The following is a 21,609-nucleotide window of genomic DNA, read 5'->3' as shown; positions in this document are numbered from 1 at the left end:
GCTTGCTCCTTTAGATGATTCAGGGAGTCCATGTGTAAAGCTATCCATTAGTGGCAGGAAACCAAGGTTGAAGTTAGGCCAGTGATCTTTTGACTTGGCCCAAAATGGTTAGGGTAATACAGGGTAGAAAGGTTTACTACAGCAATTTATGTTCCCTGAAGTTCCCTGTGGGATGATCCTAGAAGTTGTGAAGGTCTGTCTGCCAAGATTCACTTAGGGGAGTAAGGAGGGTGATAGGATCTCAGTAAGTCAGTCAATCATAATTATTGAGCATTTACTATGTGCAGAGCACTGTACTAAGCACGTGGGAGAGTACGATGTAACAATATAGCAGACACATTCCCTTCCCTCAACAGGCTTATGGTCTAGAAGGGGAGACAGACATAATATAAATACATAAATTGAAGATAATTACATAACTGCTTTGGGTCTGGGAGGAGGGATGAATAAAAGGAGCACGTCGGGGTGACCCAGAAGGAAATGGAAGAAGAAAGGAGAGTTTAGTCAGAGAAGGCCTCTTGGAGATGATGTGCCTTCAATAAGGCTTTGAATGGGGTTGGGGGCAAGTAATTGTCTGTCGGATATGAGGAGGGAGGGCAATCCAGGCCAGAGGTAGAATGAGGTAGAATGTGGGTAAGAGGTCAGTGGATAGATGAGATGGGGTGAGGTTTTGTCTGCCAAGATTCACGTAGGATGACAGGAACTTAGGAAAGAGCTTCCTCCCTGGAGGAGAAGAGATATGAGCAATGCTAGGCACAGTATCCTGTCTTCAAAGGGGACCCTGCTAGATCCTTGAAAGAGCCATGGGCGACTGCCTTCCTGAACTCCCATCCTCATATTTAGGGATGGATTTAACCATAAATAAATAAGTGCTCAATAAATACCATTGATTGATTGACTGATTGGACCTAACCATGAGGTCCATGATTTAGCCCTGAAGACTGTAAGCTTCTTGTGGGCAGAAAACCTGTCTTCTAACCCTGTTATAGCTCACTCTCCCAAAAACTTAGTACAGTGGTCTCCTCTGTAGTGGTAAGCACTCAGTAAATATAAATGATTGATCGACTGACTGACTTAATTTTTTCTCTAGTAGACCTCTCCTCAAAGGATTTATCTAAGTCTCTCTTGAGCCTGTGGATATTTTTCCACTGGACAATTTTCTATGGAACACATTCTCCACCCAAGAAAAAGAAGGAAGAATGAACAAAGACCAAGAAGTGAAGAAGTGAAGTGAAAAGGAGAAAGTAAAACTATCTTTAGGCAACAATGTAGAGAAAGGAGCCAGGGTAACCGACACCTGTTTGAAGGGGCGGGAATTCAAAGACATAGTAAGAGTTAATAACCATGGCCTTTTCATATACTTTGAGAAGATGGAAAAATCTAACCACAACAGTTGTTAGGAAGTTCTAAAGATTTAATCTACAAGGTAAACCAACAAAATTTAACCTTAAGAGTTAAACACTAGATTGCAAGCTATTTGAAGGTAGGGATCAAATCTACCAACTCTGTTGTATTGTACTCTCGCAAATGCTTAGTACCGTTCTCTGCACACAGTAAATGCTCAAAACATGCCATCAGTTGATTGATTACAAGGATCCTGACCACTACTCTGAAGGATAGGACAAATTTCCTACCACATGCTAGAAGGCATCAGATCTGGGATCTTATGGAGGCAATTGCTTTAGGATGCCAGAGAGATATACTGTCTTTGCCAAAGTCATGTCGTCTTTCTCTTCCCTCAACCTCACCTTCCCCACCGTGTAAAGGAGAATCTACCATTAACTTTTGACCATCGATGTGACAGGGAGTCCACTGAAATCCTTTCAGAATAATGGGTGATGTTCCCTGAAGGAGCTTATGCTAAAGATCAGTCAAGCAATCAGTTGTCTTTATTGAGTACTTATTTTATGCAGAGCACTGTACTAAGTGCTTGGGAGAGAATTAGCAGACACATCCTCTGCCCATAACGAGTTTAAAATATAGACGAGATTGAAAGACAAAACAAATGGGGGCCTCCTTCTTTTTCCTTTCTAGTCGTTAGAAACCACGATTCCATATTCAAACTGCTGAACCCACATTGAGATGCCTTTCACTTATTCAGCAAGCAAAATTACTGGGTTGGTGATTATAAGCTGAGGAGGTTGCTGTTCTTCTTGTTTCACTCAGGGCTGTGATGTTGATTTCATAACTTTCATTCAATTCAATAGTATTTATTGAGCGCTTATTATGTGCAGAGCACTGTACTAAGCGCTTTGAATGTACAAGTCGGCAACAGATAGAGACAGTCCCTGCCCTTTGACGGGCTTACAGTCTAATCGGGGGAGACAGGCAGACAAGAACAATGGCAATAAATAGAGTCAAGGGGAAGAACATCTCATAAAAACAATGGCAAATAAATAGAATCAGGGTAATGTACATCTCATTAAACAACATAAACAAAATAAATAGGGTGATGAAGATATATACAGTTGAGCGGATGAGTACAGTCAGAGGATCTGGGTTCTAATCCTAGCTCTGCCTGTTGTCTGCTGTGTGATCTTGGGCAAGTTACTTGGTTTTTTTGTGGGTGTTTCAGGTCCCTCATCAGTAAACTAGGGATTAAATGCCTGTTCTCCTGCCTACTTAGACCGTGAGCCCCATGTGGGACAGGAACTCTGTCCAACTTGTTCAAGTTGTATCTACTCCAGGACTCAGAAGAATACTGGACACATAGGTACTTAAACAAGTAAAATAACAATAATAATAACAATAATAATAATCTAGCTAACATAAACTACGAGTGCAGTTCTCCTGACTGGAAGACTGCTATTGTTACTGACACATAGCATCCTGATGTCCCATGTGGTATGTGGTAAATTTTTGGTTGTCTTTCCTCACCAGGTGCAGCTTTTTGGTGAAACAGATGACCCAGTGAAAGAGTACAGGTCTAGGAGTCAGAGGACCTACATTCCAATTCCGGCTCTGTCAATTGCTTGCTGTATGAACTTGGATAAGTTTCTTAACATCTCCGGGCCTCAGTTTCCTCAACTGTAAAATGGGGATTAAATACTTTTTCCCCCCTCCTACTTAGACTGTAAGCAGCATGTGGGACAGAGACTCTGTCCAACCTGATTAACTTGTCTCTACCCCATTGCTTAGAACAGTACTTGACACATAGTAAGTGCTTAACGAATACTATAAAAAGTCTCATTTGGTTTTGGGTGAGGCAAGTACTTTTTGTGGACCCCTTTTCTAGACTCTCCCAAATTGGGTGAGCAGTGCTTATCAAAAAGGGCTGCTTTGACTCCCAGAGTGTGACTAGAATAAATATGATTGACTGATTGATTGATTGATAACCTAATGGATAGAGCACGGGACTGGGAGTCAGAAGGACCTAGGTTCTAATTCCAGCTCTGCTACTTGTCTGCTATGTGACCTTGGGCAAGTCATTTCACTTCTCTGGACTTCAGTTACCTCATCTGAAAAATGGGGATTAAAACTGTGAGCCCCATGTGGGACATGGACAGTGTCCAACCTGATTAGCTTGTATCTACCCCAGCGCTTAGTACACTGCCTGAAATATAATAAGTGCTTAACAAATACCATAAAAAATACAATTTACTAAGTGCTTGGTGAGTTCAACAGAAACATAAGACACTTCCCTTGCCCTTGAGGAGCTTACATTAAAATGGGGAACCTCAGAAGTATTCACAAGCAGTGGGATCAGGAAAAGTAAAATTAAATGCTCAATCGAATATACGGATAAACTCAAGGGCTGAAGATGAGTATAAATATATAAATACATACTAATAAATTGATTATGCTCCCAGAGCTCATTCTTTGCAAGTCTTTGTAGAAATATGGCTCCTAAGGGATGCTGATGAAACTGCCCGAGAAAATGGAAGCTGTTACAGAGGTTGCCCGGGTTTCTCAGTCACACAGACTGTGGGACTCCACCTCAATTTGGTAGACCTTCAACTAACACCAAAGCCTGTCTATCAGTGTTCCAAAGGATTTATAAGACACACCAGCTTGAAATTTTTTATCAGAGGAGACTCCTTTCCTGTCTTCTGGACATGATTTATGATTGTGTAAAGAAGGAGTGTAGCCTAGTAGAAAGAACTCGGACCTGGGAGTCAGAGGACCTGCCACTTATCAGCTGTCTGACCTTGGGCAAATCACTTAACTTCTATGTTCCTCAGTTCCCTTACCCACACAATGATGAATCAATCAATAACTGTTCTCCCTTGTACCTAGACTGTGAGCTCCATGTGGGACCTGATTATCTTGTATCCACCCCAGCATTTGGTATAGTGCCTTGCACACAGTAAGTGCTTAACAGTTTTTATTATTACTACATGCCCCTAAAAAAGGTTTGTCAGCCCCACTAAGAAGTTTCACGTCTTTCTTGGTCAGTCAGGTATACTATTTTACTCTTCTAGGTAAGTTACCAGCATTGTTCTTGGGGTCCCTCTCTCTGTTCATGCAAAGGGATAGCACCAGACTCTCAAGGTTCTACTCATCTCTCCATCAAGCGCTAGTTTTTAATGGAGCTCCCATTGAGCACAGGGAGCGTACTGGGGAGAGAACAGTAGACGTCAAAGACCCGATGCCTACCCCCAAGGAGCTTACAATCTAATGGGGATGGCTTACATCTGCCAGTTTTCATCCCACCCCTCAGCATCAGGAAGATCAAAGAGCAGCAAGAAAATAAATAAATTGCTTTATAAGAAAGAAAAATGCTCCTTTCCTAGAAACTTCCAAGCTGTTGGGATTTTGCACCACAATATGCATAACATGCCAGCAAAAAGCTCCAGTGAGTTGCTCAACAGTTGGAGTTACTCCACCTACTTGTGTTTACTGTTAGAATCTTGAGAAGTTCACCTCATCTGCTCAACAGATGGTCACATTCTCAGTCCATAAGACAACTTGCTGTGCACCAAATGCCTTTGAAATACTTAGCAAAGTTATTTCACTACTTCTCTAGACTTTGTTGTTTCAGAAAAGCTGAGAAACACTGTTGAAAATACACAGCTTAAGTATACACTTGCATTCTTAGACTGTGAGCCCCATGTGGGGCAGGGACTGTGTCTGACCTGATTAACTTCAATCTACCCCAGCGCTTGGTATAGTGCTTGGCACATAGTAAGTGCTTAACAAATACCACAGTTATTATCACTTGCACTAAAAGCAGCTGCAAGGTTTGGATCAAACTAAGTCCTACAAGTTGTCTCCCAGAGCAGCAAAATGGACAATGACCTGCTTAGAACCAAACTAATAAGCAGACAGAACAAACAAGCTGGACCAAAGCCCCAAGAGATAGTTTTTGTTTTTCCTCTCCAGAAATGTCTAAGCCATACTAACTTAATTAAGACAGGCCCCAATTTTAGGCAAGGAGACAGAATGTACTGGTTGTGAGAAGTGGTAAATTCTTCTCCGGCACCCAAGCTGAAGAGGAAACCTAGAATGATCCATTCTCCTCCACATGTTTTTCCTGAACTTTACAATAGGTCAGACTGGAGAGGTTTAGTTTGACTTCTCAAATCTAATCACACCCTGAGCAATCCATCTGACTTTTAAAATATTCATTCTTTCATTCATTCAATCGTATTTATTTGAGCCCTTATTGTGTGCAGAGCACTCTAGTAAGCGATGGGAAAGTACATTTTGGCAACCGAGACAATCCCTACCCAGCAACAGGCTCACAGTCTAGAAGCAGGGAGGCAGAAAACAAAGCAAAAAAAGTAGACAGGCATCAATGGCATCAATATAAATAAATAGAATTATAGATATATACACATCATTAATAAAATAAATAGAATCGTAAATATATTCACATATACACAAGTGCTGTGGGGCAGGGAAGGGGGTGGAGCAGAGAGAGGGAGTCAGGGCGAGGGGAAAAAGAGGAGGAGCAGAGGAAAATGGGAGTTCAGTCTGGGAAGGCCTTCTGGAGGAGGTGAGCTTTCAGTAGGGCTTTGAAGGGGAAAAGTGTGCTAGTTTGGTGGATGTGAGGAGGGAGGGCATTCCAGGCCAGAGATAGGATGTGGGCCAGGAGTCGACGGCACGATGGGCAAGAACGACACACAGTGAGGAGGTTGGCAGCAGAGGAGTGGAGTCTGTGGGCTGGGCTGTAGAAAGAGAGAAGGGAGATGAGATAGGAGGGGGCAAGGTGATGGACAGTTTTGAAGCCAATAGTAAAAAGCTTAGCAAAGCATGTTTCTTCATTAAGAAAACGGCATAAAGATCCAGCAACATGTTTGCATATATACCCCCTCTAGACTGTACTCTCATCATGGGTAGGAAATGTGTCTACCAACTCTGTTGTACTGTACTCTCTCAAGTACAGTGCTCTGCATATGGTAAGAGCACAATAAATACTGGTGATGATGATGATGATGATGATGATGATGATGAATGGGGGGCATTCCATTCCCAGAGAATCAATCAATTAATGGTATTTGAGAGCTTACTGTGTGTGCAGATCCCTATACTAAGTTCTTGGGAGAATACAATACACAGAGTTGGTAGACTCATCCCCTGCCCACAGCGAACTTAGGGAAGCCTATTTTCATCACTGTCATCATTGTCAGTATGCCTATGGTGTGCAAAGCCTTGAACACGCAGCTGGTGAGAGTACAAGAAAAGGAGCATTCATTCATTCATTCATTCATTCAATCGTATTCACTGAGCGCTTACTGTGTGCAGAGCACTCTACTAAGCTATAGAAAAGTACAATTCGGCTACAGATAGAGACAATCCCTACCCAACAATGGGGTCACAGTCGAGAACGGGGAAGACGGACAACACAACAAAACAAACAGACAGACATCAATAACATCAAAATAAATAAATAGAATTATAGATATATAGAATTATAGACATATCGATTTTAGAGCAGCCATGGTCCCTTGTCCTCAAAGAGCTTACAATTTAATGGGGGCAACAGCCAGACAAAGACAGAATACATACAATGAGAATGAGACAACATTGTCACAATTAGTAACAACAGAAGTTAAAATTAATTAAATGAATGGAATAAATGCCCTAAAACATGTAGGTGATAAGGATGGTTGATGCTAGGACATGACCTGGGGAGCCGTAATTAGTTGAGGATTGCTCCTGGAGGTGATTTTCTTTTTTTCAGAAGGTTTTGAAGGTGGAGAGGGAGGGATTAGAAGAGGAAAGAAAGTCCAATTCAGAGAAAAGAGCAAATGCAGTGGGGTGGAGATGGGAGAGTTGAGAATTAGGTGCCGAGCTGTTATTGAGCTTGAACACAACACTGTCGATGGTGACACTGAAACCGTGAGAGTAAGAATCCCAGAGGGAGGATATCTTACACAATAGCACGATTTGTCCTCAAAAATATAATAGTGAGCCTTTTCTGGGCCCTCGTCAATTGGATGAGGATTGCTCAAACACCATTGGGCAATAGGGGAAATGTATATCCTACCCCCAAGTAGAACATGTGAGAAGCAGTGTGACTCAGTGGAAAGAGCCCGGGCTTGGGAGTCAGAGGTCATGGGTTCGAATTCCGCCTGGGCCACTTAGCTGTGTGACTGTGGGCAAGTCACTTAACTTCTTTGTGCCTCAGTTACCTCGTCTGTAAAATGGGGATTAACTATGAGCCTCACGTGGGACAACCTGACTACACAGTATCTACCCCAGTGCTTAGAACAGTGCTCTGCACATAGTAAGCGCTTAACAAATACCAACATTATTATTATTATAACGTGTGTTTGAGTTATCTTTTCAATTGTGTGACAGATTGTGCCGAGTCACCTGCACTTTCTTGGTCGGTCCCCCAGACCCAGCGGCAGGCATTATGAGATGGCCGATAGAAAGTACGGATTATCTTTCTACAGAAACGCTCTAGGCATGTCAGTCCACTCCTTAAAAATCTCCAGTGGTTGCCTATCAACCTTCGCATCAAGAAAAACTCCTCAGTACTGGCTTGATAGCTCTCCATCACCTGGCCCCCTCCTACCTCACCTCCCTTCTCTCCTTCTACAGCCCAGCCTGTACACTCCGCTCCTCTGCCACTAACTTCCTCACTGTGCTTCATTCTCGCCTGTCCCGCCGTCGACCCCTGGCCCACGTCCTACCTCTGGACTGGAATGCCCTCCCTCCTCCCATCTGCCTAACTAGCACACTTCCCCCCTTCGAAGCTCTACTAGAGCTCACCTCCTCCCGGAGGCCTTCCCAGACTGAGCCCCCCTTTTCCTTTGCTGCGCCTCTCCCACATCACTCCTTTTCCCTCCTGACCCTACAGCACTTGTGTATATTTGTACATACTTATTTCTCTATTTGTTTTGTTAATGATGTGTATATATCTACAATTCTATCTATCTATTTTGATGTTACTGATGCCTGTCTACTTGTTTGGTTTTGTTGTCTGTCTCCCCTTTCTAGACTGTGAGCCCGTTGTTGGATAAGGATTGTCTCTATCTGTTGCTGAATTGCACTTTCCAATCGCTTACTACAGTGCTCTGCACACAGTAAGTGCTCAATAAATACGATTGAATGAATGAAAGTACGGGGACGGGCTTTGATCATAGAGCAGACTATCTCTGCAAGCTTTACAGCAGCAGACACCACTGTGCCCTTACACATTTTTAAGCCATTCAATCAATTCATCAGTGGTATTTATTGAGGGCTTACTATATGCAGAGCACTGCACTAAATGTTTGGGAGAGTACAATGGACAGAGTTTGTGGACGTGTTCCCTACCCACACTGAGCTTGTTAATTATGACAATCAGCGTGGCTTAATAAGGGCTGCTTTTGTAAATCCAGGAAAAAAGCATAAAAAACAAATAGATAACAGTAACAGTGACCAAAAAATTCAGTAATCACAATAATGCTAATACTTGTGTTACTTGTTAGGCACTTACTATTTGCCAGGCTCTGTACTAAGCACTGGGGTGGATTCAAGCAAATTGGGCTGGACACAGTCCCTATCCCACATGGGGCCACAGTCTTAATCCCCATTTTATAGATGAGGTAATGAGGCCCAAGAAGTTAAGCGTTGCCTAAGGTCACAAAGCAGACAAGTGGCCGAGCCAGCATTAGAACCCATATCCTGCTGACACCCAGGCCCAAGCTCTACCCATTAAGTCACACTGCTTCTACCCTCGTATCCTTCACAGCCAGAAAGACTGAAGACGAAAGCCAGTAAGAGCAGCAGAGCAGGGCCTATCCCAGTGAGGGTGGTCGATTAAGGGAGCAGCCCAGCGTCACCAGACTTCTATCGCTGGACAAGTTTAGAAGGCCTCATCACAGCCACTGTCTGACTGTGAGAACACTCTCTATTAGCTACCACTCCAAGGAGGAAAGCCCTCACTGAAACGAAGTATATCAGGACCTCATCTCTTTAAACCACTCTTCATCGGCTTGCCCGGTCGCACCCAGTAAACTTGTAGTGTCCCACCAGTTATGGCCTAGTGGAAAGAGCATGGGCCTGAGAATCAGAGGACCTGGGTTCTAATCCCAGCTCTGCCACTTGCCTGCTGGGTGACCTAGGGCAAGTCACTTCACTTCTCTGGGCCTCAGTTTCCCCGACTGTAAATGGGGATTCAGTAGCTGATCTCCTTTTAAGACTGTGAGCCCCCTGTGTCCCAACTGACTAACTTGTATGTAACCCAGCTCTTAGAACAGTGCTTGACACAAAGTAATCATTTAACAAATATGATTATTATTATTATTACCCATATCATAGGAGATGCAACATGAAATCAGAATTTTCATGTACCAGATTGTCTTGCAGTACAAATAGAAATGGTAATATAGGGAATTTTTGACTGTATAGCACCATGAAAACCCAATTCCTTTACCTCATACAGGTTGAGAGAGATAAGAGAGCATGTGCTAAAAGAAACAAATCAATCAGTGGTATTTAATTAGCACCTACTTAGTGCCAAGCCCTGTTCTAAGCACTTTGGAGAATACAGCAGAAGCAAGGTACACATTCCCTACCATCAAGGAATAATAATAATAATAATGTTGGTATTTGTTAAGTCCTTACTATGTGCCGAGCACTGTTCTAAGCGCTGGGGTAGACACGGGAATCAGGTTGTCCCACGTGGGGCTCACAGTCTTAATCCCCATTTTACAGATGAGGTAACTGAGGCACAGAGAAGTTAAGTGACTTGCCCACAGTCACATAGCTGACAAGTGGCCAAGCTGGGATTCGAACCCATGATTTTAATTTTCAAAGCCTGTGCTCTTTCCACTGAGCTACGCTGCTTCTCAGTTGACAGTCTGAGTTGACAGTCTAGTGGGGAAGACAGCCAAAAAATGTATTCAGATAGTTTAAGGAAGTGGAATTAACAAGGAATTAACAGGAAATAAAAACAAATATGTCCAGATGAAATAGTTGAATAAATAATTGAATATACAAGTGACTATACATATGCCAATATGTACTGTGGCTAATAATTGAATACACATGTTAAGGTTGGCTGTTGGTATGACTAAACTGTTATGGGTTAGTCAGGGAAGGCTTCCTGGAGATTATTCTAATTTTCTTCCAGCCGGGATCCAACCCGAGGGCCTGGGCGATGAAAAGGAAAGTAGATATTTCTTTTGGCTTAAAAGAGGATACATAATGGCCATAACAATATAATACAAATTACTTATTTATTCATATGAATGTCTGTCTTCCTCTCTAGACTGTATGCTTGTTATAGGCAGGGGATATATCTGTTAATTCTGTATTGTGTTCTCCCAAGCACTTGATACAGTGCTCTGAACATAGTAAGTGCTCAGTAAATTGATTGATTAGCAAATTAAGCCAATGTGGTCGTCCAAATATTACAAATATAATTTGCTAGTCCCACAACTTCCTTTTCGAATGACTAAGAGCCGAAACAAATACTGGGCAAAATGATTGCTAGGCTCAAGTTAGTAACATTTATCACTAGGTTTGGTAGAGAAAAATAAGAATTGGAATGAGATTATGAGTTCTAGAGTATTTACAGCTGTAGGATAGCAGGGTGGGAAGATAACAAAGATACAGGCAAAAGCCGAGCATCAAGCATAATTTCCAAATACCTTTTGGCAACACCCCAGTCATTCGAGAGGCAACAGCTGGATCGTGGCAGACTTTTTCAGAAAGTTTACCTAGCCAGCACTAGAGAAAATGCAGTCAGGTTGACTGAGTTCAAAAGTTGGTGGAATCGGAAAAGGCTGGAAACTCATCAAGAATTCCAATTTCCTGGACTCCATGAGGTCATCAGTTGGCAGATTTAAAACTGTAGGTGGTTATTCCATCTGCTGCCCATGGTCTGCCCCGCTTGGGGTACGGTTGTAAACACAAGGGAAAGAAAAACAAAAGGGGAGGTGTGGGGTGCAAGGAAGAGGAATTGGGGGGAGAACAAGGAGGAGTTGAATATGGAGAAGGGAGAGGAGAGGGAGGGGCAAAAAGAAAGAGAAGCAACGTGGCCTAGAGGAACAGGCCCAGCCCTGGGAATCAGAGAAGCTGTGTTCTAATCCTGGCTCTGTCGCTCATCTGCTATGTGACCTCGGGCAAGTCATTTTACTTCTCTGGGCCTAAACTATCTCACCTGTATAATGGGGACTAAGATTTGGGATGCGGACTGTGTCCAACCTGATAATTTCGTATCTACTCCAGTGCTTAGCCTAGTACTTGGCATATAGCAAGCACTTTACAAATACCATTAAAAAAACAGAGGGAAAGAGAGGCAGGGAGAAAAAGGAATGGGAAGAGATTGGGAATGGGGAGGAGAGAAAAAAGGAAGACGAGGCAGGGTTCTATTAGGGTAGAAACAAAATAATTAGATTGGACACAGTACCTAGCCCACAGAGGGCTCACAGTCTAAGAGAGGTACTTACTCCCTGTCTTACAATCTCCCCAATATTTCATCTCTGACCCATTGCAGGTGCCTTTCTACTTGTTCAGAAGTCACTCCTCCATCAAATCCTGTAAACCCAATCCACTCCAAAACCCTCTTAAAAAGCCTCCTTGTCCAAGAGGCATACTCTAAGTCTTAACTTCTCTGGTCAACCTGTACCATCCATCACCTTAGCCCTCATGCTATTATTTGCTTCATTTACTTACTTTATCAGTTGCATCTATGCTCTTTTATCTATTGTGTGTTTGGAAATTTATGTCTGTCTCCCCCATTAGACGGTGAATTCCTCTAAGTCAGAGACTACATTTTATGCTAAACTACATGTTCCCAAGTGGCTAATACAGTGCCCTGACTGTAGCAGGGGTTCAATAAATGCTATTAATAGTGATAATTAAATTTCTGTTCTCTCTCCCTTTTAGATTGTGAGCCCCATCTGTGTCTGATATGATTATCTTGCATCTACCACAGAGCTTAGCACATTGTTTGGCACATTGTAGCTTAACAGATGCCATAATTATTAATTATGATGAAGAGAATGACAACAATGATCATGATGAGGGAGCTTCTGTGAATGAAAGTTATTAATTGTTCCCAACTCCTTGAAATGTTATCAGACCTTGGTTTCAGTGACATAGCACTTACCTGGTTCCATACCTACCTCTCTGATCACTCCTTCCACCTCTCAACCCAGTCGGTCAATCAGTCAGTGGTATTTATTGAGTGCTTCCTATGTGCAGAACACTGCACTAAGCACTTGGGAAAGTATAATACCACAGCACTGGTAGACATACCAGTACCTGCCTACAAAGATCTTACAGTCTTAAAAGAGAGATAGACATGAATATAAATCACAGATATGGATGTAAGTGCTCTGTGGCTGAGGATGAAAATATCAAATGCTTAAAAGTGTACAAATCTAAGTGCATAGGTGATAGGAAATGAGGGCTTAATCTGGGAAGGTTTCTTGGAGGAGAAGTGATTTTAATAAGGTTTTGAAGGTGGAGACAGTGGTGATTTACGGCCTAATACTGGGTGACTTGCAAAGCTCAGAATTTTTTCTGTGGATCTAAGTAAGTTTGCTCACATTTTTATAGTGGTTGGTGTATATCTATGCCTAAATATTTGAGGATGGATAAGAATTTGAATTTGGATTAGCTTCCTTGCCTTTTTTCTCCCCATTCATTAAACCAAACTGCATCTGCCTCCTATGTGACATTATGCTAGTCATTTAACCTCTCAGTGCCTCAGTTTTGTCATCTGAAAAATGGGATGAAATACCTGTTCTCTCTTCCCCTGAGACTGCGAGCCCCATGTAGGACAGGGATTTTAATCTGACCTAATTACTTTATATCTACCCAAGCACTTAGGGCAGTGCTTGGCACATAGTAAGCGTTAACAAATACCTCAATTTTGAGTCTTTCAAAATATCAGGATATTTTGAGGAGCAGTGTGGCCTAGTGGAATGAGCATGATCTTGGAAGTCAGAGGACCTGGGTTCTAATCTCAGCTCTGCCAGTTGCCTGTCGTGAGAACCGGAAAATGTCACTTAAATTCTCTTGCCTCAGTTTCCTCAATTGTAAAATAGGGATTCAATTCCTGTTTTTCCTCCCACTTAGACTATGACTCCCATGTGGGAATGTGTTTGACCTTATTCACTTGTATCTACCCCAGCACTTACAAGCAGTTGCAGTCCCATGAATTTCTCTCTGGTTCCTCAAATCCTAACCCTAAGCCTCATATGGGTCGGGGACCATGTCTGACCTGATTATAGTGAGCACATAACAAATACCACAATTATGATTATTATTACAGCAATCCCAGTGTTGTGGCTTGGGACCTTGATACAAAACATCTGAAAGAACTCAGACTGTAACACCTACCTCCTCTGAACTCTCCACTGCTGGAATGTGCGCATCTTATCCAACTGTGGGGGTGGTCTGCTATGTTGTATCCCTTTCCTCCACTCCCCAAAATTTCCTCCGTGTCCATTCTCCTGGCTCAGAAACACTTTCCCCCCCGACCCGTCACTGCTGATGGCCCTACCTCAGTCCCTGATGGCCCCATCCTTCACCCCACCGCTCTGTTTTTGGGGTCCTGGTTCTCAACTATTCCTGGCCTGCATTGCCCTGAACCCCACCCAATCCCTCTACTCTCCCTCAGTGGAAGATTCTTCTTGCTACCCATTCAATCAGTTTGGGCTCTCTCCCTTTTCATGACTTCCAGCAACTCTTCGCTTTTTTAAATGGTATTGTTAAGTGCTTATTACTTGTCAAACACTATTCTAAGCACTGGGGTAGATGCACGTTAATTAGGTTGGACACAGTCCCTGTTCCGTAGAGGCTCCCAGTCTAAGTGGGAGGGAGAACAGGAAAACTGAGGCCCAGAGAAATTAAGTGACTTGCCAAAAGTCACACAGCAAGCAATTGGCAGAGCCCTGTTTAGAACCCAGGTCCTCTGACTCCCACACCCATGTTCTTTCCATTAGGCCATGCTACTTCTCACTCCCACCTCCTCTTTCTCTCCACTCTTTTCAGCCATGCTCTTCTTTTCTGCTTCCAACCTCTGGCTGGTTTCTCCAACCCTTTCAATTCTCTCTCTCAGTCAAGGTTTCCGGCTCATGCTGTTTCCTTCTGGCTCTCCCCACTTGCCTTTGAACATGCTCCGGGCCGCTTGGAAATAATTCCTTTGGCTTCAGGAATTAAGATCCCTTATTCCCATCTCCAATTTGAACTCCACACTGAGAAGCAACATGGCCTTGTGCAAAGAGCACATTAGAGGACCTGGGTTCTAATCCCTATTTCGCCAATCGATCATATTTATTGAAAGTTTACAGTGTGAAGAACAAAATAACAGACATATTCCCTGCCCATAATGAGCTTACAAACTAGAGGGAACTTACACCGGCCTGCTGTGTGCCCCTGGACATGACATTTAACTTCCCTGTGCCTCAGTTTCTTTATCTGTAAAAGGAGTATTCAATATCTGTTTACCCTTCTACTTAGACTGTGAACCCCATCTGGAACAGGGACAATGTCCAACCTCCGTATCTTGTATCTACCACAGTGCTTAGTTCACTGCTGAAGACTGTGAGCATCAGACAGGCACTGTGTCCAAACCGATTTGCTTGTATTCACTTCAGTGCTTAGAACAATGCCTGGTACAAAGTAAGCTCTTAACAAATACTGTAAGTATCATTATTATTATTATTATTATTACCAAGCAAGCATGACTTAGTAGATAGATCCTGGGCCTGGAAGTCAGAAGGACCTGGCTTCTAATCCCAGCTCTGCCACATCTGCTGTATGACCTTGAGCAAGTCACTTAACTTCTCTGTGCCTCAGTTACCTCATTTGTAAAATGTGGATTAAGAGTGTGAACCCAACTGAGAAGCAGCGTGGCTCAGTGAAAGAGCACGGGCTTTGGAGTCAGAGTTCATGGGTTCGAATCCCAGCTCTGCCACTTGTCAGCTATGTGACTGTGGGCAAGTCACTTAACTTCTCGGAGCCTCAGTTCCCTCATCTGTAAAATGGGGATTAAGACTGTGAGCCCCACGTGGGACAACCTGATTCCCCTATGTCTACCCCAGCGCTTAGAACAGTGCTCGGCACATAGTAAGCGCTTAACAAATACCAACATTATTATTAGTAAGCGCTTAACAAATACCAACATTATTATTATTATTATAAGGGACAATGTGTCCAACCTGATTAACTTGTAACCATCCCAGTGCTTAGAACAGTGTTTGGCATAAAGTAAGCACTTAACAAGTACCATAATTATTATTAAATATTATTATTAAGTGTTTAACAAATACCACAGCTATAATTACTAGACCTCAGAGAAGTGATGGCAGTGAATGTAGCGTGGTTTTAAATACCTGAGAATGAAGCAAAATGACTGTTACGGTTCAGATAGCAGAACTGAAACATCTCCTAGCCTAGAAGGGCGGCACTACTAACTGGTGGGCCCACGTGCCAGGAGATCACATTTCTCCAGGCAAGATTTTTAGAATGCCTTCGTTATCAGTGCCATTTTAGCTGTGATGAGTGCGTATGTCATTGCCAAATGCAGTAATCAACAGGGCAACCTGCCTAGGAACTCATCTAAACCCATAACTGGAATTTTTACTAAGAGTCGGTTCATTTTTTTTTTTGCCTTACAAAGGGTATTGGGCATATGGGCAATAAGCTTTCCATTGTGTAGGTGGAAGCTATGCAAATGTTTCCGGCTCAGTGTCGTTTCCCACTGGTCTCTCACCTTGCATCCGCTGCGTGCCCGGGCCTTCGGTACTGGCGTAGGGGTGCGTAGCTCGATGGCTTCCGGCTCCTGGAAGAAGACTGAGGGCAGAGGCTCTTTCCGCAGCGTCAGGACGTTCAATTTTGTCTTCAGCATGGTTTGAAAGTGCTGAAAGGGAAGATTCTAGTTAATTCTTTGGCCCTCCATGTGAGACAAAATTAAGTCGACTACATTGGCATATTTTCTATCGCATGAATATCTCTAAAGATTAATTACTTTAGAGGATCAACAAGCATCCTAGAACTTCCCTCCCCAGGCCCAGTAAAAGCCAATTCTTGAGTATGTTCATTCAATTGTTCATTCAATTGTATTTATTGAGTGTTTGCTATGTGCAAAGCATTCATTCACTCAATTCATCATATTTACTGAATATTTACTGTGTACCAAGCACTGTACTAATCACTTGGAAGAGTACAATACAACAATAAACAGACATGTTCCCTGCCCATGACGAGCTCCCAGTCTAGAGGGGTAGTAAGACACTAATATACCTAAATAAATAAATTACAGATATATTCATAAGTACTTTGGGGCTGGGAGGGGGGATAAGTGAAGGGAGCAAGACGGGGAGATGCAGAAGGGAGCGGAAGAAGAGGAGAGGAGGGCTTAGTCAGGGAAGGCTTCTTGGTGGGAGATGTGCCTTCAATAAGACTTTGAAGGGGGGAGAGCAATCACCTAGCATGTGCTCAGAGACCCTAATAACTGCAAATGTCAAGCTCAAATTCCCAGTGTTGTGTCTGTGGGTCACCCACCAGGAAAGTGTTTCCTACTGAAATCTTGTGTTGAGTGGAGATCGCAACTCAAGGTGTTGGAAAGAACACTCCAAATGTGAAGGGAAATGAAACAGGAATTTGAGGTGGGGACAAGAGTGAGGCTAGAGAGGCATTACAAAGGTTGAGAAACATGTGGCAGGAAATAGGAAAAATGAGCATTTTCAAACCGAAAGGGGTTCCCTGAAATGAATTCAAGGTTGGAAGATGCTTACAAAGTCCTGTTCTGAATGATGGCTGAATTTACTCTTCTTGCTCTGTCCCCACTCTGTGTTTTCTAATTCCATTCACCACACTCTCCTCCTCCTCATATGGGACTGAGGCAAGATGGCCCTGGCAGTGGGAGAATGAAGGGATCAGGGCACATGACCTTCCTTGAGAAGCAGCAAGGTCTAGTCAAAAAAGCACAGGCCTGGGATTCAGAGGAACCGGGTTCTAATCTCGGCTCTGCCAATTTGCTTGCTCTGTGATCTTGGGCAGGTCGCTAAACTTATCTGGGCCTCAGTTTTCTCAGTGGAAAAATGGAGATTCTATGCTCTGAGAACAGTGCTTGACACATAGTAAGCACTTAACAAATACCATCATTATTATGTCTGTTCCCCTTCCTACTTAGACTGTGAGCCACTGTGGGACACGGACTGCGTCCAACCTGATTATCTTGTATCTACTCAATGCTTAGAACAGTGCTTGACAAATAGTAAGCATTTTACAATGCCGTAATGATAATAAAAAATTTAAAAATGATAATACTCATAATAACCTATTGATCCCCTGGCATCATTGTTCAGAAGTTCTAGCCATGGACACTGCAGGGAGGAACCTTACAATTGGAAGGTTTTTTTATGGTAATTGTTAATGCATATGATATGCTAGCTATACTGAGAGCTGGGGCAGATACAAGCTAATCAGGTTATTAATAATAATGGTATTTTAATGGTATTTTTTATCTTTCCACAGTAGATACAAAGTAATAAGTTTGGACACAGTCCCTGTCCCACATGAGCTTCACAATCTTAATCCCCATTTTACAAATGAGGTAAATGAAGCCTAGAGAAGTTAATTGACTCGCCTATGCAGCAGACAAGCAGTGGAGCTGGGATTAGAACCCCTGACCTTCTGACGCCCAGGCTCATGCTCTATCCATTAGGCCAAGAGAATGAAGTGAGAACTAGCCCTTGGGAGGTTTTTAACCTCTTGAGTGAACTCTAGCCTCAAAGCAAGTGCTGATTACTCAAGTTTAGAGGGGGACAGGGGTCATCCAATACCGAGATCGGTGTGTTCAACAAGGGGAAAGTCTAAGAAATCCAAGTTCCTTTTCGACCTGAGTAGAAAGATGCACCACATATTATAAATAATGTGCCTTTTTAATTATCATTAATAATAATGATGGTATTTGTTAAGCGCTTACTATGTGCCAAGCACTGCTCTAAGCACTGGGGTAGATACAAAGTAATCACTTTGTCCCACTTGGGGCTCACAATTTTAATCCCCATTTTACAGATAAGGTAACTGAGGCACAGAGAAGTTAAGTGACTTCTAATGAAAAGGCAATAAGTGGTCCAGGTTATATGACCATTCCTTCAGTTCTAGAAGCAGCATGAAGCATGCAGCATGCAGCATGCAGCATGAAGCAGAAGAAGCTGGAGAAGCAGCATGGCTCAGTGGAAAGAGCACAGGCTTTGGAGTCAGGGCTCATGAGTTCGAATCCCAGCTCTGCCACTTGTCGGCTGTGTGACTGTGGGCAAGTCACTTAACTTCTCTGTGCCTCAGTTCCCTCATCTGTAAAATGGGGATTAAGATTGTGAGCCCCACGTGGGACAACCTGATTCCCCTATGTCTACCCCAGCGCTTAGAACAGTGCTCGGCACATAGTAAGCGCTTAACAAATACCAACATTATTATTATTATTATTATTATTAGTTCTATACTGGACAGCCTGATTTTCAGCTGGTCTGCCCTCTGTCTGGTAAAGACACGGCATCAGGTGCCTTTATGTCCTGTAATTTTAAGTGCCTGGCCTCCCTCTGCCTCAGCCAATCAATCAACAGTACAGATTGAGCACCTGCTGTGTGCAGAGCACTGTATTGAGCGCTTTCCTCGGTTTTTGCTGCCGAGGTTTGGAAACAGTACTCAGGTTCAGGTGGACCAGGGAAGGAATGCAAAGACTTTGGAGTAAGTGGGGAGAGAGAGGCTTTGGGGGGCTTCCTGAGACATGCTTTAGGTTCCCACAGCCCTGAACAGACTTCATCAAAATGGTGTGAATATTGCTATTATATTATGTTGCATCCCCAGCATAATCCCCACTGGAGAAGCAGCTTACCCTAGTAACTAGCACACGGTCTTGGGAGTCAGGAGGAGCTGGGTTCTAAATCCCCACTCCGCCACTTGTCTGCTGTATGACCTTGGGCAAGTTACTTCACTTTTCTGTGGATCAGTAACCTCATCTGTAAAATGAGGATTGAGACTATGAGCCTCATGTAGGACCTGATTACTTTGCATCTACCCTAATGCTTTGAACAGTGTCTGGCATATAGAAAGCGCTTAACAAATACCAAAAAAGAATATATTAATCCCTGGTATTTATTGAGTGCATACTATGTGCAAAGCACTTGGGAAGATACAATATAGTAGAATTAACAGACACATTCCCTGACCAAAACAAGTTTACAGTTTATAAAGCCTGTGACCCCTCCAAGAGCCTGTGTATCCACTATCTGTGTGAGTCATCAGTGACAGGCAAGGGTGCAGGATGTGGGGACAATGGCCTCCACAGATTAAACACAGCTATTTCTCTTTCCTGCCATATCTGAGGATGAATCTAAAATAAAGGGACTAATTCCAGCCTTTGAGAAATACTTGAAGCTATTCCCCAGATGAACTCCACCTCAACAAGTTAAGGGACTCACATGTCCCACAACATCAGAAGAATCCATCCCCTCTTCTCCACCCAAACTACCACTATGCAGGACAAAGGAACTTGTCCTTTCCTGACTTGACCACTGCATCAGCCTCCCTGCTTCCAGTATCTCCCCTCTCCACTACATATTTCACTCTGCTGCCTGGTTCATTTTTCTCCAACATTATTCCATGCACATCTGCCCACTCAACACCTCCAGTGGTTTGCTCATTCCTCTTTGCATCACAGAAACTCTTTTAAGGCACTAAACCTTCTCTCTACTCCTGAGTTATTCTTGCTCCTCCCCCAGAATATGTTAGCTCTCACTTTATGTTCTCCTCAAGTCCACTTACTGTCCCTTGTTCTTGCCTCTCCTGTTGCAGAGCTCTTGCTCATGTCTCCCTTTCTTGGAACTCCCTTCCCCTTCCACATCTGGAAGACCTCTGCTCTCCCTTCTGAAATCACATCTCCTCCAAGAGGTCTTCCCTGATTAATCTCTCAACTTTCCACTCTATATGCCCACCCCCTCAATTGCCATTAGGGCATTTTTTCATCACCTAAGCACTTAATTGTGCACACCCCTCTGTTGGTATTTTATACACTATTGGTTCTTCCTATCTGTAATTTATTTTATTGCCTATCCTCCTCATTAGATTGTAAGCACCCAGAGGGTAGAGATCATGCCTACTCATTGTACTGTACCTCACCAAGCATTTAGTACAACATTCTACAGAGAGTAGATGCTCAATAAATAACTGGTTGGAAAGGGATTTTCAGAGCTCACCAATCAACTTGAATGCATATCCCATTTTAATGATTTCAGGTATCTTTGAGGGGAAATTGTTAATGTCCCTTTGCAGGGCCTAATTGTGGGGAGTTAATAACAGCACCAAAATTTTCATTCTTGGCCCACCAGTGGATTGAATGCTAACACTTTTAAAAGAATACATTTTAACTTCCAATCACTGCATTCTTCAGAACCTTGGCTGCTGTCTGATTGAAGGCAGACAGAGGAAAGTTGTTAGGGAAATGAATTCTGTATTTTTCTCGGTCTGACGTTTGAGTTTCAATGTGAATGGAGCAGTGCTTCCCTGTCCTATCTTCAGCTCGTCACAAATGGAGAAACTAAATTTTGAGAAATTTAACTTCACGAACTTAATTTGGGGAAATACACGAATTTGCAGAGAACTCTGTTTTTTCAGGTCGCAGCTATTATTAGGCCAGCTGAGAATAGTCACTTCCCCATGCTAAATTATTCTCTCCATGTTGACGCTGGAGTTTATGCTTTTTGAATTCCTCAGGTTCTCTTGGCAGATTACAGTGGGATTCCAATATACTGCCGGGCCTCATCACTGCTTTGAAATATGATTGTTTAAATCAGTCTCAAAGATGGATTCTGCAGCCAGATGAGTAGCTAATGAGCTAGGGGCATGTCTGCAAAAGAAGCAGCACTGTCCAGCGGCTAGAGCTTGGACCCGGAAGTCAGAAGGACTTGGGTTTTAATCCTGGCTCTAGCCACCTATCTGCTGTGGGAACTTGGGCAAGTCCCTTCACTTTTCTGTGCCTCAGTTACCTCATCTGTAAAATGGGGATTAAGACTAGGAGCCCCATGTGGGACATGGACTAAGTCCACCATGACTATCTTGTATCTACTGCAGGATTTAGTACAGTGGCTGACTCATAGTAAGTGCTTAACAAACACCATTACTATTGCAAAGAGAGTTTTATTCCTGGGTTACCCTCCAGTACATCGCAGTCTCCATAAACTATATCTTATTAAGGCAAAATTATTCCAT

At 43.0% G+C, this 21,609-nt stretch overlaps 1 protein-coding gene across 1 annotated transcript in view; it reads right to left on the bottom strand.

The window, feature by feature from the left end:
• PID1 (phosphotyrosine interaction domain containing 1) overlaps window positions 1-21,609 on the bottom strand; it is a 151,684-nt gene that overhangs the window by 67,228 nt on the left and 62,847 nt on the right. The window contains exon 2 of the mRNA XM_029074966.2: window positions 16,109-16,255. Within this exon, the coding sequence (XP_028930799.1) occupies window positions 16,109-16,255 (147 nt within the window). The remainder of the gene's footprint in view (window positions 1-16,108; window positions 16,256-21,609) is intronic.

Source organism: Ornithorhynchus anatinus, chromosome 1 (assembly GCF_004115215.2).
Source record: "Ornithorhynchus anatinus isolate Pmale09 chromosome 1, mOrnAna1.pri.v4, whole genome shotgun sequence".
Lineage (NCBI taxonomy): Eukaryota > Metazoa > Chordata > Mammalia > Monotremata > Ornithorhynchidae > Ornithorhynchus > Ornithorhynchus anatinus.
The sequence above is the reverse complement of the archived record's forward strand: the minus strand, read 5'-3'. Positions and strand labels throughout refer to the sequence as shown.